The sequence below is a fragment of the Oncorhynchus mykiss genome, chromosome 32 (genome assembly GCF_013265735.2).
Source record: "Oncorhynchus mykiss isolate Arlee chromosome 32, USDA_OmykA_1.1, whole genome shotgun sequence".
NCBI lineage: Eukaryota > Metazoa > Chordata > Actinopteri > Salmoniformes > Salmonidae > Oncorhynchus > Oncorhynchus mykiss.
In genome coordinates, this window is record NC_050572.1 from 23,429,369 (window position 1) to 23,448,781 (window position 19,413).

Here is a 19,413-nt window from a genome sequence, read left to right on the forward strand (position 1 = left end):
TATCCATCCATCCACATGAACTGGGTGGTTCGAGCCCTGAATGCTGATTGGCTGAACGTCATGGTATATCAGACCATATACCAAGGGTATGACAAAGCATTTTTTGACTGCACTAATTACGTTGGTGACCAGTTTATAATAGCAATAAGACACCTTAGAGTTTTGAAGTTGGAAGTTTACATACACTTAGGTTGGAGACATTAAAACTCATTTTTCAACCACTCCACACATTTCTTGTTAACAAACTATAGTTTTGGCAAGTCAGTTAGGACATCTACTTCATACATGACACAAGTAATTTTTACAACAATTGTCTACAGACAGATAATTCACTGTATCACAATTCCAGTGGGTCAGAAGTTTACATACACTAAGTTGACTGTGCTTTTAAAACAGCTTGGAAAATTCCAGAAAATGATGTCATGGCTTTAGAAGCTTCGGATAGGCTAATTGACATAATTTGAGTCAATTGGAGGTGTACCTGTGGATGTATTTCAAGACCTACCTTTAAACTCAGTGCCTCTTTGCTTGACCTTATGGGAAAATTAAAAGAAATCAGTCAAGACCTCAGTAAAAAGATTGTAGACCTCCACAAGTCTGGTTCATCCTTGGGAGCAAATTCCAAACGCATGAAGGTACCACATGCATCTGTACAAACAATAGTACACAAGTATAAACACCATGGGACCATGCAGCTGTCATAACACTCAGGAACGAGATGAGTTCTGTCTCCTAGGGATAAACGTACTTTGGTGCGAAAAGTGCAAATCACGGTTTGCAACTGCACATGGGGACAAAGATTATACTTTTGGAGAAATGTCCTCTGGTCTGATGAAACAAAAATAGAACTGTGTTGCCATAATGACCATCGTTATGTATGGAGGAAAAAGGGGGAGGCTTGCAAGCCGAAGAACACCATCCCAACCGTGAAGGACAGGGGGTGGCAGCATCATGTTGTGTGGGTGCTTTACTGCAGGAGGGACTGATGCACTTCACAAAATAGATGGCATCATGAGGCTGAATAATTATGTGGATATATTGAAGTAACATCTCAGTCAGGAAGTTAAAGCTTGGTCGCAAATGGGTCTTCCAAATGGACAATGACCCCAAGCATGCTTCCAAAGTTGTGGCAAAATGGCTTAAGGACAACAAAGTCAAGGTATTGGAGTGGCCATCACAAAGCCCTGACCTCAATCCCATAGAAAATGTGTGGGCAGAACTGAAAAAGTGTGTGCTAGCAAGGAGGCCTACTAACCTAACTCAGTTACACCAACTCTTCCAGGAGGAATGGGGCAGAATTCACCCAACTTATTGTGGGAAGCTTGTGGAAGGCTACCCGAAACATTTGACCCAAGTTAAACAATTTAAAGGCAATGCTACCAAATACTAATTGAGTGTCTGTAAACTTCTGACCCACTGGGAATGTGATGAAAGAAATAAAAGCTGAAATAAATCATTGTCTCTACTATTATTCTGACATTTAACATTCTTAAAATAAAGTGTTGATCCTAACTGACCTAAGACAGAGAATTTTTACAAGGATTAAATGTCAGGTATTTTGAAAATCTGAGTTTAAATGTATTTGGCTAAGGTGTATGTAAACTTCCGACTTCAACTGTATATGGCCAATATACCACGGCTAAGGGCTGTATCCAGAACTCTGCGTCGCATCAAGCGTAATAACAGCCCTTAGCCATAGTATATTGGCCAAATACCACACCTCCTCTGGCCTTATTGCTTAATTATACCACTGTATATCGTAGTATAGGGTGTGGATTTGCAGGAATGGTGGGTAGTCTGTGAGTCATTCCTTATTACTCATAGCGCTGCAGGTTCACAAAGCTACTGATCAACAGCACACACAGCTTTGAAACAGCCTCTACTCTGAGGTAATGGCTGAAACGTGAAGCATTTTATGATGTGAGAGAGAGGAAAGAGGGAGGGATGATGATGTCCTCATGTGTAATCCTAGAGGATCAGAGGATTGATTGGCGGTCCATTAAGCCTGTGTGTTCTGGGCCTGAGGGACCACTCTGCCACCCCAGGAGTCCTTCAGAGCACTGGCCAGTGTCATAGTTGGCCAGAGAGCAAATCCAGGCTGAGATATGAAACCAATACAGGCTCTAGCTATTGTGGTAGCCATTAATCTGTCCCCAGGCAACGTGAGGATTTGTCACAGGATAGTAGCAGCAGGTAAACCACAGGAAGAGGAGAGGAAGAGAACAGCTTCTCACACTCACTACTTTTCTTCCTGGAGTTGATTGTTTATCTAAATGTCGGATGGCAGGACACAATTACGTTGAGTAGCTAATATCTGTTCCTGAGCCAGGTTCTAGTTTTTTTCTAAATTAGCTAATACCTGTTCCTGAGCCAGGTTCTAGTTTTTTTCTAAATGAAATGGAGACACCTAGAAGCACCAATGTGTCGTATCAATCAGTGCGATGTAAACACAAACACAGGCACTCGTCGCGCGCACACACGCAGAAGACACACACACACACACACACACACAAACACACACACACACACACACACACACACACACACACACACACACACACACACACACACACTAGTTTCCTGGGAAATATCAGACCTGTGTGCAGAGATAATGTGTCTTCCTTGGCAAAACACTGATAGCGACAGCTGGCACTAGCTTCCCCCTTGACCAGCGGCCCACCCAGTCACACATTGCTCCTCATCCCAAAACTCACCGCTACTATAGACAACCTGTTGAGTGAGTAGGTGAGTAGAGAGACGTGACCGGAGAGAATAGAATCAGAATCCCATTGGGGAATAATAGTTACCATTGGTGTACGCAATAGTGAACCTCCCTTTGAGTGAACCACCTTAAAAAAAAGCAGAGGAGGGAATCTCAGGAAAACCCTGACTGCTGATTAAAAATAGCTTTGAAGGAAGGAGAGAACCTCTATGGGGACAGCACATCCCCTCTCTATGGGGACAGCACATCCCCTCTCTATGGGGACAGCACATCCCTTCTCTACGGAGACAGCACATCCCCTCTCTATGGGGACAGCACATCCCCTCTCTATGGGTACAGCACATCCCTTCTCTACGGAGACAGCACATCCCCTCTCTATGGGGACAGCACATCCCCTCTCTATGGGGACACGCATCGTGGCATGCATCACGGTGTGTTCACTAGAAGATGAATTGGCAGCTGTGTGAGACTAGAGACTAGCTGCAGGCTACACCAAGCCTGGGGGACTCTATTCTAATTGTGTTCAACATTAAGGAGAAGTATATGCCTCCCAGGTCCTGTGCGTGTGCAGTCAGCCTTAGAGAAAATAACACTGACACATGGAGATATCAATTACTTCTACAGCGAACAAATGAGAAGGAAAGTGGAAAATGTATATTAAGGAGAGGGAACTTTATTTGATGTAGCATCAACTAAATTTGACTGGTCAACCCTCTGACCCTGGTTCCTCTCTAGTGGAGCTAGGAGTATAGTAAAGGACTGGTCAACCCTCTGAGCCTGGTTCCTCTCTAGTGGAGGTAGGAGTATAGTAGAGGTCTGGTCAACCCTCTGACCCTGGTTCTTCTCTAGTGGAGGTAGGAGTATAGTAGAGGACTAGCTGTCTGACCCTGGTTCCTCTCTAGTGGAGGTAGGAGTATAGTAGAGGTCTGGTCAGCTGTCTGACCCTGGTTCCTCTCTAGTGGAGGTAGGAGTATAGTAGAGGACTGGTCAATCCTCTGACCCTGGTTCCTCTCTAGTGGAGGTAGGAGTATAGTAGAGGACTGGTCAGCTGTCTGACCCTGGTTCCTCTCTAGTGGAGGTAGGAGTATAGTAGAGGTCTGGTCAACCCTCTGACCCTGGTTCCTCTCTAGTGGAGGTAGGAGTATAGTAGAGGACTAGTCAATCCTCTGACCCTGGTTCCTCTCTAGTGGAGGTAGGAGTATAGTAGAGGACTGGTCAATCCTCTGACCCTGGTTCCTCTCTAGTGGAGGTAGGAGTATAGTAGAGGTCTGGTCAGCTGTCTGACCCTGGTTCCTCTCTAGTGGAGGTAGGAGTATAGTAGAGGACTGGTCAATCCTCTGACCCTGGTTCCTCTCTAGTGGAGGTGGGAGTATAGTAGAGGTCTGGTCAACCCTCTGACCCTGGTTCCTCTCTAGTGGAGGTAGGAGTATAGTAGAGGACTGGTCAATCCTCTGACCCTGGTTCCTCTCTAGTGGAGGTAGGAGTATAGTAGAGGTCTGGTCAGCTGTCTGACCCTCGTTCATCTAGTGGAGGTAGGAGTATAGTAGAGGTCTGGTCAACCCTCTGACTCTGGTTCCTCTCTAGTGGAGGTAGGAGTATAGTAGAGGACTGGTCAATCCTCTGACCCTGGTTCCTCTCTAGTGGAGGTAGGAGTATAGTAGAGGACTGGTCAATCCTCTGACCCTGGTTCCTCTCTAGTGGAGGTAGGAGTATAGTAGAGGTCTGGTCAGCTGTCTGACCCTGGTTCCTCTCTAGTGGAGGTAGGAGTATAGTAGAGGTCTGGTCAGCTGTCTGAGCCTGGTCCTCTCTAGTGGAGGTAGGAGTATAGTAGAGGTTTGGTCAGCTGTCTGACCCTGGTTCCTCTCTAGTGGAGGTAGGAGTATAGTAAATGACTGGTCAATCCTCTGACCCTGGTTCCTCTCTAGTGGAGGTAGGAGTATAGTAGAGGACTGGTCAGCTGTCTGACCCTGGTTCCTCTCTAGTGGAGGTAGGAGTATAGTAGAGTTCTGGTCAACCCTCTGACTCTGGTTCCTCTCTAGTGGAGGTAGGAGTATAGTAGAGGACTGGTCAACCCTCTGAGCCTGGTTCCTCTCTAGTGGAGCTATGAGTATAGTAGAGGACTGGTCAGCTGTCTGACCCTGGTTCCTCTCTAGTGGCGGTAGGAGTATAGTAGAGGACTGGTCAGCTGTCTGACCCTGGTTCCTCTCTAGAGGAGGTAGGAGTATAGTAGAGGACTGGTCAATCCTCTGACCCTGGTTCCTCTCTAGTGGAGGTAGGAGTATAGTAGAGGACTGGTCAGCTGTCTGACCCTGGTTCCTCTCTAGTGGAGGTAGGAGTATAGTAGAGGTCTGGTCAACCCTCTGACCCTGGTTCCTCTCTAGTGGAGGTAGGAGTATAGTAGAGGACTGGTCAGCTGTCTGACCCTGGTTCCTCTCTAGTGGAGTTAGGAGTATAGTAAAGGACTGGTCAATCATATGACCCTGGTTCCTCTCTAGTGGAGTTAGGAGTATAGTAGAGGTCTGGTCAACCCTCTGACCCTGGTTCCTCTCTAGTGGAGCTAGGAATATAGTAGAGGTCTGGTCAACCCTCTGACCCTGGTTCCTCTCTAGTGGAGTTAGGAGTATAGTAGAGGTCTGGTCAGCTGTCTGACCCTGGTTCCTCTCTAGTGGAGGTAGGAGTATAGTAGAGGACTGGTCAGCTGTCTGACCCTGGTTCCTCTCTAGTGGAGTTAGGAGTATAGTAGAGGACTGGTCAATCATCTGACCCTGGTTCCTCTCTAGTGGAGGTAGGAGTATAGTAGAGGACTGGTCAGCTGTCTGACCCTGGTTCCTCTCTAGTGGAGGTAGGAGTATAGTAGAGGTCTGGTCAGCTGTCTGACCCTGGTTCATCTAGTGGAGGTAGGAGTATAGTAGAGGTCTGGTCAACCCTCTGACTCTGGTTCCTCTCTAGTGGAGGTAGGAGTATAGTAGAGGACTGGTCAATCCTCTGACCCTGGTTCCTCTCTAGTGGAGGTAGGAGTATAGTAGAGGACTGGTCAATCCTCTGACCCTGGTTCCTCTCTAGTGGAGGTAGGAGTATAGTAGAGGTCTGGTCAGCTGTCTGACCCTGGTTCCTCTCTAGTGGAGGTAGGAGTATAGTAGAGGTCTGGTCAGCTGTCTGAGCCTGGTCCTCTCTAGTGGAGGTAGGAGTATAGTAGAGGTTTGGTCAGCTGTCTGACCCTGGTTCCTCTCTAGTGGAGGTAGGAGTATAGTAAATGACTGGTCAATCCTCTGACCCTGGTTCCTCTCTAGTGGAGGTAGGAGTATAGTAGAGGACTGGTCAGCTGTCTGACCCTGGTTCCTCTCTAGTGGAGGTAGGAGTATAGTAGAGTTCTGGTCAACCCTCTGACTCTGGTTCCTCTCTAGTGGAGGTAGGAGTATAGTAGAGGACTGGTCAACCCTCTGAGCCTGGTTCCTCTCTAGTGGAGCTATGAGTATAGTAGAGGACTGGTCAGCTGTCTGACCCTGGTTCCTCTCTAGTGGCGGTAGGAGTATAGTAGAGGACTGGTCAGCTGTCTGACCCTGGTTCCTCTCTAGAGGAGGTAGGAGTATAGTAGAGGACTGGTCAATCCTCTGACCCTGGTTCCTCTCTAGTGGAGGTAGGAGTATAGTAGAGGACTGGTCAGCTGTCTGACCCTGGTTCCTCTCTAGTGGAGGTAGGAGTATAGTAGAGGTCTGGTCAACCCTCTGACCCTGGTTCCTCTCTAGTGGAGGTAGGAGTATAGTAGAGGACTGGTCAGCTGTCTGACCCTGGTTCCTCTCTAGTGGAGTTAGGAGTATAGTAAAGGACTGGTCAATCATATGACCCTGGTTCCTCTCTAGTGGAGTTAGGAGTATAGTAGAGGTCTGGTCAACCCTCTGACCCTGGTTCCTCTCTAGTGGAGCTAGGAATATAGTAGAGGTCTGGTCAACCCTCTGACCCTGGTTCCTCTCTAGTGGAGTTAGGAGTATAGTAGAGGTCTGGTCAGCTGTCTGACCCTGGTTCCTCTCTAGTGGAGGTAGGAGTATAGTAGAGGACTGGTCAGCTGTCTGACCCTGGTTCCTCTCTAGTGGAGTTAGGAGTATAGTAGAGGACTGGTCAATCATCTGACCCTGGTTCCTCTCTAGTGGAGGTAGGAGTATAGTAGAGGACTGGTCAGCTGTCTGACCCTGGTTCCTCTCTAGTGGAGGTAGGAGTATAGTAGAGGTCTGGTCAACCCTCTGACTCTGGTTCCTCTCTAGTGGAGGTAGGAGTATAGTAGAGGACTGGTCAATCCTCTGACCCTGGTTCCTCTCTAGTGGAGGTAGGAGTATAGTAGAGGACTGGTCAATCCTCTGACCCTGGTTCCTCTCTAGTGGAGGTAGGAGTATAGTAGAGGTCTGGTCAACCCTCTGACCCTGGTTCCTCTCTAGTGGAGGTAGGAGTATAGTAGAGGACTGGTCAATCCTCTGACCCTGGTTCCTCTCTAGTGGAGGTAGGAGTATAGTAGAGGACTGGTCAGCTGTCTGACCCTGGTTCATCTAGTGGAGGTAGGAGTATAGTAGAGGTCTGGTCAACCCTCTGACTCTGGTTCCTCTCTAGTGGAGGTAGGAGTATAGTAGAGGACTGGTCAATCCTCTGACCCTGGTTCCTCTCTAGTGGAGGTAGGAGTATAGTAGAGGACTGGTCAATCCTCTGACCCTGGTTCCTCTCTAGTGGAGGTAGGAGTATAGTAGAGGTCTGGTCAGCTGTCTGACCCTGGTTCCTCTCTAGTGGAGGTAGGAGTATAGTAGAGGTCTGGTCAGCTGTCTGAGCCTGGTCCTCTCTAGTGGAGGTAGGAGTATAGTAGAGGTTTGGTCAGCTGTCTGACCCTGGTTCCTCTCTAGTGGAGGTAGGAGTATAGTAAATGACTGGTCAATCCTCTGACCCTGGTTCCTCTCTAGTGGAGGTAGGAGTATAGTAGAGGACTGGTCAGCTGTCTGACCCTGGTTCCTCTCTAGTGGAGGTAGGAGTATAGTAGAGTTCTGGTCAACCCTCTGACTCTGGTTCCTCTCTAGTGGAGGTAGGAGTATAGTAGAGGACTGGTCAACCCTCTGAGCCTGGTTCCTCTCTAGTGGAGCTATGAGTATAGTAGAGGACTGGTCAGCTGTCTGACCCTGGTTCCTCTCTAGTGGCGGTAGGAGTATAGTAGAGGACTGGTCAGCTGTCTGACCCTGGTTCCTCTCTAGTGGAGGTAGGAGTATAGTAGAGGACTGGTCAATCCTCTGACCCTGGTTCCTCTCTAGTGGAGGTAGGAGTATAGTAGAGGACTGGTCAGCTGTCTGACCCTGGTTCCTCTCTAGTGGAGGTAGGAGTATAGTAGAGGTCTGGTCAACCCTCTGACCCTGGTTCCTCTCTAGTGGAGGTAGGAGTATAGTAGAGGTTTGGTCAGCTGTCTGACCCTGGTTCCTCTCTAGTGGAGGTAGGAGTATAGTAAATGACTGGTCAATCCTCTGACCCTGGTTCCTCTCTAGTGGAGGTAGGAGTATAGTAGAGGACTGGTCAGCTGTCTGACCCTGGTTCCTCTCTAGTGGAGGTAGGAGTATAGTAGAGTTCTGGTCAACCCTCTGACTCTGGTTCCTCTCTAGTGGAGGTAGGAGTATAGTAGAGGACTGGTCAACCCTCTGAGCCTGGTTCCTCTCTAGTGGAGTTATGAGTATAGTAGAGGACTGGTCAGCTGTCTGACCCTGGTTCCTCTCTAGTGGAGTTAGGAGTATAGTAGAGGACTGGTCAATCCTCTGACCCTGGTTCCTCTCTAGTGGAGGTAGGAGTATAGTAGAGGACTGGTCAGCTGTCTGACCCTGGTTCCTCTCTAGTGGAGGTAGGAGTATAGTAGAGGTCTGGTCAACCCTCTGACTCTGGTTCCTCTCTAGTGGAGGTAGGAGTATAGTAGAGGACTGGTCAATCCTCTGACCCTGGTTCCTCTCTAGTGGAGGTAGGAGTATAGTAGAGGACTGGTCAATCCTCTGACCCTGGTTCCTCTCTAGTGGAGGTAGGAGTATAGTAGAGGTCTGGTCAGCTGTCTGACCCTGGTTCCTCTCTAGTGGAGGTAGGAGTATAGTAGAGGTCTGGTCAGCTGTCTGAGCCTGGTTCCTCTCTAGTGGAGGTAGGAGTATAGTAGAGGTTTGGTCAGCTGTCTGACCCTGGTTCCTCTCTAGTGGAGGTAGGAGTATAGTAAAGGACTGGTCAGCCCTCTGAGCCTGGTTCCTCTCTAGTGGAGCTATGAGTATAGTAGAGGACTGGTCAGCTGTCTGACCCTGGTTCCTCTCTAGTGGCGGTAGGAGTATAGTAGAGGACTGGTCAGCTGTCTGACCCTGGTTCCTCTCTAGTGGAGTTAGGAGTATAGTAATGGACTGGTCAATCCTCTGACCCTGGTTCCTCTCTAGTGGAGGTAGGAGTATAGTAGAGGACTGGTCAGCTGTCTGACCCTGGTTCCTCTCTAGTGGAGGTAGGAGTATAGTAGAGGACTGGTCAATCCTCTGACCCTGGTTCCTCTCTAGTGGAGGTAGGAGTATAGTAGAGGACTGGTCAGCTGTCTGACCCTGGTTCCTCTCTAGTGGAGGTAGGAGTATAGTAGAGGTCTGGTCAACCCTCTGACCCTGGTTCCTCTCTAGTGGAGGTAGGAGTATAGTAGAGGACTGGTCAATCCTCTGACCCTGGTTCCTCTCTAGTGGAGGTAGAGTATAGTAGAGGACTGGTCAATCCTCTGACCCTGGTTCCTCTCTAGTGGAGGTAGGAGTATAGTAGAGGTCTGGTCAGCTGTCTGACCCTGGTTCCTCTCTAGTGGAGGTAGGAGTATAGTAGAGGACTGGTAAATCCTCTGACCCTGGTTCCTCTCTAGTGGAGGTAGGAGTATAGTAGAGGTCTGGTCAACCCTCTGACCCTGGTTCCTCTCTAGTGGAGGTAGGAGTATAGTAGAGGACTGGTCAATCCTCTGACCCTGGTTCCTCTCTAGTGGAGGTAGGAGTATAGTAGAGGACTGGTCAGCTGTCTGACCCTGGTTCCTCTCTAGTGGAGGTAGGAGTATAGTAGAGGTCTGGTCAACCCTCTGACTCTGGTTCCTCTCTAGTGGAGGTAGGAGTATAGTAGAGGACTGGTCAATCCTCTGACCCTGGTTCCTCTCTAGTGGAGGTAGGAGTATAGTAGAGGACTGGTCAATCCTCTGACCCTGGTTCCTCTCTAGTGGAGGTAGGAGTATAGTAGAGGTCTGGTCAGCTGTCTGACCCTGGTTCCTCTCTAGTGGAGGTAGGAGTATAGTAGAGGTCTGGTCAGCTGTCTGACCCTGGTTCCTCTCTAGTGGAGGTAGGAGTATAGTAGAGGTCTGGTCAGCTGTCTGACCCTGGTTCCTCTCTAGTGGAGGTAGGAGTATAGTAGAGGTCTGGTCAGCTGTCTGACCCTGGTTCCTCTCTAGTGGAGGTAGGAGTATAGTAAAGGACTGGTCAGCCCTCTGAGCCTGGTTCCTCTCTAGTGGAGCTATGAGTATAGTAGAGGACTGGTCAGCTGTCTGACCCTGGTTCCTCTCTAGTGGAGGTAGGAGTATAGTAAAGGACTGGTCAGCCCTCTGAGCCTGGTTCCTCTCTAGTGGAGCTATGAGTATAGTAGAGGACTGGTCAGCCCTCTGAACCTGGTTCCTCTGTTGCTTTCTTCCAAGGTTCCTTTTTTCTGTGGAGTTTTTCCTGACCACTGTGATTCATCTTTTTTAATCCTTGGCTCTTTGGGGTTTTCGGCTGTTTATCTGTGAAGCACTTTGTTGCATCTGCTGACGTAAAGAGGGCTTTATGAAATGAAATTGAATTTGATGAAATGATTTGAGTTAGGAGGGGAGTCATTGTGACTGTGAAGGAAGTACTGTGAATGGGACATATGGCCTTTAAGAGTTAAGTACCCGGTTAGAATGAATGGTTCTGTAGGCCATCCCTGTGGATTGATGGTCCTAGGCCAGGTTTGTGGATGGATGAGACAATCATCTTTTTTGTTATTCAATTTTCATAGTGCTCATAGTTTACAGGACCTAGTTTCTTTTCTGTGGTGGTTTTTGAAGTGGTATGCATTACTGAACGTGAATGTATTGTGTCATTTTGGGATCGCTACCTTTTAAGTATGCAGTAGGCAGAAATACAAAACCCCATACGTTTCCCATGCTAATTGAGTTACACCATGTCTATCCCCCGGGCCCCTCACTTAACATGCAGGGTGCATTTTTAGTAGAAGGAGCAATCCTTCCTGTCCCCCCCTTACCCCTTCCCCTGACATTACACAGTCTCTTCAATTCCATTTTTAAGCAACAGAAGAGTATGAATATTCAGAATGACTACGGGCGTCGGAATTACTATCGAAAATGCACCACAAGATTAAATCATTTGAAGAGGGACTTGCAGAACTTGGAGGGAGAGGGAGAGAGGGAGAGAGGGAGAGAGGGAGAGAGTTATTAAGTTACATGAGATAATGGTGTAATGTGATAGTGATCTTTTACAGTGAAGCCCCTAAAAAGAGCCTCAGATCATTGTGATGGAACTGGATATGAGTCCTAGACATGATAGAGTGTTTCTTGGGTTCTATGATTTTGTTACCACAAGACCCTATTCTCTATTTAAAGATCTTAAAAGACTCCCAATCTTTAATGACATTACAAGGCTGTATTCAGTCATGAATTTTTGGGATATGTTTTCATATTTTGAGAAAATATACATATATTCTAGCACAATAAGAACCCATGCTTATTTGAAATGGAGTAGATTGTATTTCTGTTTCAGCCACTATACATCATTTTGTTGACTATTCCAAAAAAAACAAATACCTAATTCCATTTTGACAGGGCCTTGGACACTCAGAAGTATGAAATATCTAAAATGACTAACGGCACATCCGTAAATTCACTCTGGCTTTCTACTCCAATTTCAAAGCTCTCTCGTCTGAGTGTGCCAGAGTGCATAATAACTGATGAATTTACGAATGCGCAACACTCGTTGAATATGGACGGTGTCATTAAACGTTGGCAAAATGGTGTAATTAAATTGTTTCCAGCAGCACTAATGCTCTAGACAGCATGAAAACAGCCTAACCAGCTCTGCTAGGGCGAATAAAATGGTCAGAGTGAGGTGTTCTCTCATTTGTTTCTGGAGGTTGCTAGCAAGCTAGCCAAAGTTAGCCAGTTAGCTTGGGTGCTTGACAGCCGTTGTGAGGTCAGAGCACTCGGATCAACCCTACTCCTCGGCCAGAGCGTCCAGTGTGCGCTCCGAGAGCAAAACAATCTGTCAATGCTCTCAATTTACGAACAAACCCAAAGTGCTCTTTGACAAACAGGAGGCAACTTATAAATGCACACTTTGTGGGGAAAAATCCATCATTAACACTTTCCTCTCTCCTCTTCAGGAAAGCTGTGGCGCAGGAGAATCGTGCTCCAAGTACCCCAGGGTGATGGGCGATCCTGCCCCCCTCAGAGGGAACAGTGGAAGCCTTGCCCTGTCAGACCCTGCTACCAATGGAGATACAGCTCCTGGTCCGAATGCAAGTCTGAGGTGAGGTGTTCTCTCTATCTCTCTCTCTCTCTCTCTCTCTCTCTCTCTCTCTCTCTCTCTCTCTCTCTCTCTCTCTCTCTCTCTCTCTCTCTCCTTCTCTGTTTTATGGTCAGAGTGCAAGTCAGAGGTGAAACCATTCAAAACCACAACCTCCATCATATACTCCTGTCTATCCTGTACTGTAATGATGTATTGGTAAAAGCAATTCCCAAATGAACATGTTTCTCTATCTTTTAGTGTATATGTGGTATTATCCATCAGTGGTCTTACTTCCCATGAAGACTTGTGTTTCTCTATGCCTGTCATTTACCTCCATGTTATTTCATCGTCATCCACAGGTTCCCCTTTCTGTCATCCATTATTTTTCTTCAGCAATAATGAAAAATGACATGTTCACCCCATACCCAATATAACAATAATATGTTCACCCCATACCCAATATAACAATAATATGTTCACCCCATACCCAATATAACAATAATATGTTCACCCCATACCCAATATAACAATAATATGTTCACCCCATACCCAATATAACAATAATATGTTCACCCCATACCCAATATAACAATAATATGTTCACCCCATACCCAATATAACAATAATATGTTCACCCCATACCCAATATAACAATAATATGTTCACCCCATACCCAATATAACAATAATATGTTCACCCCATACCCAATATAACAATACTATGTTCACCCCATACCCAATATAACAATAATATATTCACCCCATACCCAATATAACAATAATATGTTCACCCCATACCCAATATAACAATACTATGTTCACCCCATACCCAATATAACAATAATATGTTCACCCCATACCCAATATAACAATAATATGTTCACCCCATACCCAATATAACAATAATATGTTCACCCCATACCCAATATAACAATAATATGTTCACCCCATACCCAATATAACAATAATATGTTCACCCCATACCCAATATAACAATAATATGTTCACCCCATACCCAATATAACAATAATATGTTCACCCCATACCTAATATAACAATAATATGTTTACCCCATACCCAATATAACAATAATATGTTCACCCCATACCCAATATAACAATAATATATTCACCCAATATAACAATAATATGTTCACCCCATACCCAATATAACAATACTATGTTCACCCCATACCCAATATAACAATAATATGTTCACCCCATACCCAATATAACAATAATATGTTCACCCCATACCCAATATAACAATAATATGTTCACCCCATACCCAATATAACAATAATATGTTCACCCCATACCCAATATAACAATAATATGTTCACCCCATACCCAATATAACAATAATATGTTCACCCCATACCCAATATAACAATAATATGTTCACCCCATACCCAATATAACAATAATATGTTCACCCCATACCCAATATAACAATAATATGTTCACCCCATACCCAATATAACAATAATATGTTCACCCCATACCCAATATAACAATAATATGTTCACCCCATACCCAATATAACAATAATATGTTCACCCCATACCCAATATAACAATAATATGTTCACCCCATACCCAATATAACAATAATATGTTCACCCCATACCCAATATAACAATAATATGTTCACCCCATACCCAATATAACAATACTATGTTCACCCCATACCCAATATAACAATAATATGTTCACCCCATACCCAATATAACAATAATATGTTCACCCCATACCCAATATAACAATAATATGTTCACCCCATACCCAATATAACAATAATATGTTCACCCCATACCCAATATAACAATAATATGTTCACCCAATATAACAATAATATGTTCACCCCATACCCAATATAACAATAATATATTCACCCAATATAACAATACTATGTTCACCCCATACCCAATATAACAATAATATGTTCACCCCATACCCAATATAACAATAATATGTTCACCCCATACCCAATATAACAATACTATGTTCACCCCATACCCAATATAACAATAATATGTTCACCCCATACCCAATATAACAATAATATGTTCACCCCATACCCAATATAACAATAATATGTTCACCCCATACCCAATATAACAATAATATGTTCACCCCATACCCAATATAACAATAATATGTTCACCCCATACCCAATATAACAATAATATGTTCACCCCATACCCAATATAACAATACTATGTTCACCCCATACCCAATATAACAATAATATGTTCACCCCATACCCAATATAACAATACTATGTTCACCCCATACCCAATATAACAATAATATGTTCACCCCATACCCAATATAACAATAATATGTTCACCCCATACCCAATATAACAATACTATGTTCACCCCATACCCAATATAACAATAATATGTTCACCCCATACCCAATATAACAATAATATGTTCACCCCATACCCAATATAACAATACTATGTTCACCCCATACCCAATATAACAATACTATGTTCACCCCATACCCAATATAACAATAATATGTTCACCCCATACCCAATATAACAATAATATGTTCACCCCATACCCAATATAACAATAATATGTTCACCCCATACCCAATATAACAATAATATGTTCACCCCATACCCAATATAACAATAATATGTTCACCCCATACCCAATATAACAATAATATGTTCACCCCATACCCAATATAACAATAATATGTTCACCCCATACCCAATATAACAATAATATATTCACCCAATATAACAATAATATGTTCACCCCATACCCAATATAACAATAATATGTTCACCCCATACCCAATATAACAATAATATGTTCACCCCATACCCAATATAACAATAATATGTTCACCCCATACCCAATATAACAATACTATGTTCACCCCATACCCAATATAACAATACTATGTTCACCCCATACCCAATATAACAATAATATATTCACCCAATATAACAATACTATGTTCACCCCATACCCAATATAACAATAATATGTTCACCCCATACCCAATATAACAATAATATGTTCACCCCATACCCAATATAACAATACTATGTTCACCCCATACCCAATATAACAATAATATGTTCACCCCATACCCAATATAACAATAATATGTTCACCCCATACCCAATATAACAATAATATGTTCACCCCATACCCAATATAACAATAATATGTTCACCCCATACCCAATATAACAATAATATGTTCACCCCATACCCAATATAACAATAATATGTTCACCCCATACCCAATATAACAATAATATGTTCACCCCATACCCAATATAACAATAATATGTTCACCCCATACCCAATATAACAATAATATGTTCACCCCATACCCAATATAACAATAATATGTTCACCCCATACCCAATATAACAATAATATGTTCACCCCATACCCAATATAACAATAATATGTTCACCCCATACCCAATATAACAATAATATGTTCACCCCATACCCAATATAACAATAATATGTTCACCCCATACCCAATATAACAATAATATGTTCACCCCATACCCAATATAACAATAATATGTTCACCCCATACCCAATATAACAATAATATGTTCACCCCATACCCAATATAACAATAATATGTTCACCCCATACCCAATATAACAATAATATGTTCACCCCATACCCAATATAACAATAATATGTTCACCCCATACCCAATATAACAATAATATGTTCACCCCATACCCAATATAACAATAATATGTTCACCCAATATAACAATACTATATTCACCCCATACCCAATATAACAATAATATGTTCACCCCATACCCAATATAACAATAATATGTTCACCCCATACCCAATATAACAATAATATGTTCACCCCATACCCAATATAACAATAATATGTTCACCCCATACCCAATATAACAATAATATGTTCACCCCATACCCAATATAACAATAATATGTTCACCCCATACCCAATATAACAATAATATGTTCACCCAATATAACAATAATATGTTCACCCCATACCCAATATAACAATAATATGTTCACCCAATATAACAATACTATATTCACCCCATACCCAATATAACAATAATATGTTCACCCCATACCCAATATAACAATAATATGTTCACCCCATACCCAATATAACAATAATATGTTCACCCCATACCCAATATAACAATAATATGTTCACCCCATACCCAATATAACAATAATATGTTCACCCCATACCCAATATAACAATAATATGTTCACCCCATACCCAATATAACAATAATATGTTCACCCAATATAACAATAATATGTTCACCCCATACCCAATATAACAATAATATGTTCACCCCATACCCAATATAACAATAATATGTTCACCCCATACCCAATATAACAATAATATGTTCACCCCATACCCAATATAACAATAATATGTTCACCCCATACCCAATATAACAATAATATGTTCACCCCATACCCAATATAACAATAATATGTTCACCCCATACCCAATATAACAATAATATGTTCACCCCATACCCAATATAACAATAATATGTTCACCCCATACCCAATATAACAATAATATGTTCACCCCATACCCAATATAACAATAATATATTCACCCCATACCCAATATAACAATAATATGTTCACCCCATACCCAATATAACAATAATATGTTCACCCCATACCCAATATAACAATAATATGTTCACCCCATACCCAATATAACAATAATATGTTCACCCCATACCCAATATAACATAATATATTCACCCCATACCCAATATAACAATAATATATTCACCCCATACCCAATATAACAATACTATGTTCACCCCATACCCAATATAACAATAATATGTTCACCCCATACCCAATATAACAATAATATGTTCACCCCATACCCAATATAACAATAATATGTTCACCCCATACCCAATATAACAATAATATATTCACCCCATACCCAATATAACAATAATATATTCACCCCATACCCAATATAACAATAATATGTTCACCCCATACCCAATATAACAATAATATGTTCACCCCATACCCAATATAACAATAATATGTTCACCCCATACCCAATATAACAATACTATGTTCACCCCATACCCAATATAACAATAATATGTTCACCCCATACCCAATATAACAATAATATGTTCACCCCATACCCAATATAACAATAATATGTTCACCCCATACCCAATATAACAATAATATGTTCACCCCATACCCAATATAACAATAATATGTTCACCCCATACCCAATATAACAATAATATGTTCACCCCATACCCAATATAACAATAATATGTTCACCCCATACCCAATATAACAATAATATGTTCACCCCATACCCAATATAACAATAATATGTTCACCCCATACCCAATATAACAATAATATGTTCACCCCATACCTAATATAACAATAATATGTTCACCCCATACCCAATATAACAATAATATGTTCACCCCATACCCAATATAACAATAATATGTTCACCCCATACCCAATATAACAATAATATGTTCACCCCATACCCAATATAACAATAATATGTTCACCCCATACCCAATATAACAATAATATGTTCACCCCATACCCAATATAACAATAATATGTTCACCCCATACCCAATATAACAATAATATGTTCACCCCATACCCAATATAACAATAATATGTTCACCCCATACCCAATATAACAATAATATGTTCACCCCATACCCAATATAACAATAATATGTTCACCCCATACCCAATATAACAATACTATGTTCACCCCATACCCAATATAACAATAATATATTCACCCCATACCCAATATAACAATAATATGTTCACCCCATACCCAATATAACAATAATATGTTCACCCCATACCCAATATAACAATAATATGTTCACCCCATACCCAATATAACAATAATATGTTCACCCAATATAACAATAATATGTTCACCCCATACCCAATATAACAATAATATATTCACCCCATACCCAATATAACAATAATATGTTCACCCCATACCCAATATAACAATACTATGTTCACCCCATACCCAATATAACAATAATATGTTCACCCCATACCCAATATAACAATAATATGTTCACCCCATACCCAATATAACATAATATATTCACCCCATACCCAATATAACAATAATATGTTTACCCCATACCCAATATAACAATAATATGTTCACCCCATACCCAATATAACATAATATATTCACCCCATACCCAATATAACAATAATATGTTCACCCCATACCCAATATAACAATAATATGTTCACCCCATACCCAATATAACATAATATATTCACCCCATACCCAATATAACAATACTATGTTCACCCCATACCCAATATAACAATAATATGTTCACCCCATACCCAATATAACAATAATATGTTCACCCCATACCCAATATAACAATACTATGTTCACCCCATACCCAATATAACAATAATATGTTCACCCCATACCCAATATAACAATACTATGTTCACCCCATACCCAATATAACAATAATATATTCACCCCATACCCAATATAACAATAATATGTTCACCCCATACCCAATATAACAATACTATGTTCACCCCATACCCAATATAACAATAATATGTTCACCCCATACCCAATATAACAATACTATGTTCACCCCATACCCAATATAACAATAATATGTTCACCCCATACCCAATATAACAATAATATGTTCACCCCATACCCAATATAACAATACTATGTTCACCCCATACCCAATATAACAATAATATGTTCACCCCATACCCAATATAACAATACTATGTTCACCCCATACCCAATATAACAATAATATGTTCACCCCATACCCAATATAACAATACTATGTTCACCCCATACCCAATATAACAATAATATGTTCACCCCATACCCAATATAACAATACTATGTTCACCCCATACCCAATATAACAATAATATGTTCACCCCATACCCAATATAACAATAATATGTTCACCCCATACCCAATATAACAATACTATGTTCACCCCATACCCAATATAACAATACTATGTTCACCCCATACCCAATATAACAATACTATGTTCACCCCATACCCAATATAACAATAATAT

At 42.2% G+C, this 19,413-nt stretch overlaps 1 protein-coding gene across 1 annotated transcript in view; it reads left to right on the forward strand.

Moving 5' to 3' along the window:
- The window catches only part of LOC110489408 (thrombospondin type-1 domain-containing protein 7A), a 169,279-nt gene that overhangs the window by 128,799 nt on the left and 21,067 nt on the right, over positions 1–19,413 (forward strand). The window contains exon 21 of the mRNA XM_036971022.1: positions 12,131–12,276. Within this exon, the coding sequence (XP_036826917.1) occupies positions 12,131–12,276 (146 nt within the window). The remainder of the gene's footprint in view (positions 1–12,130; positions 12,277–19,413) is intronic.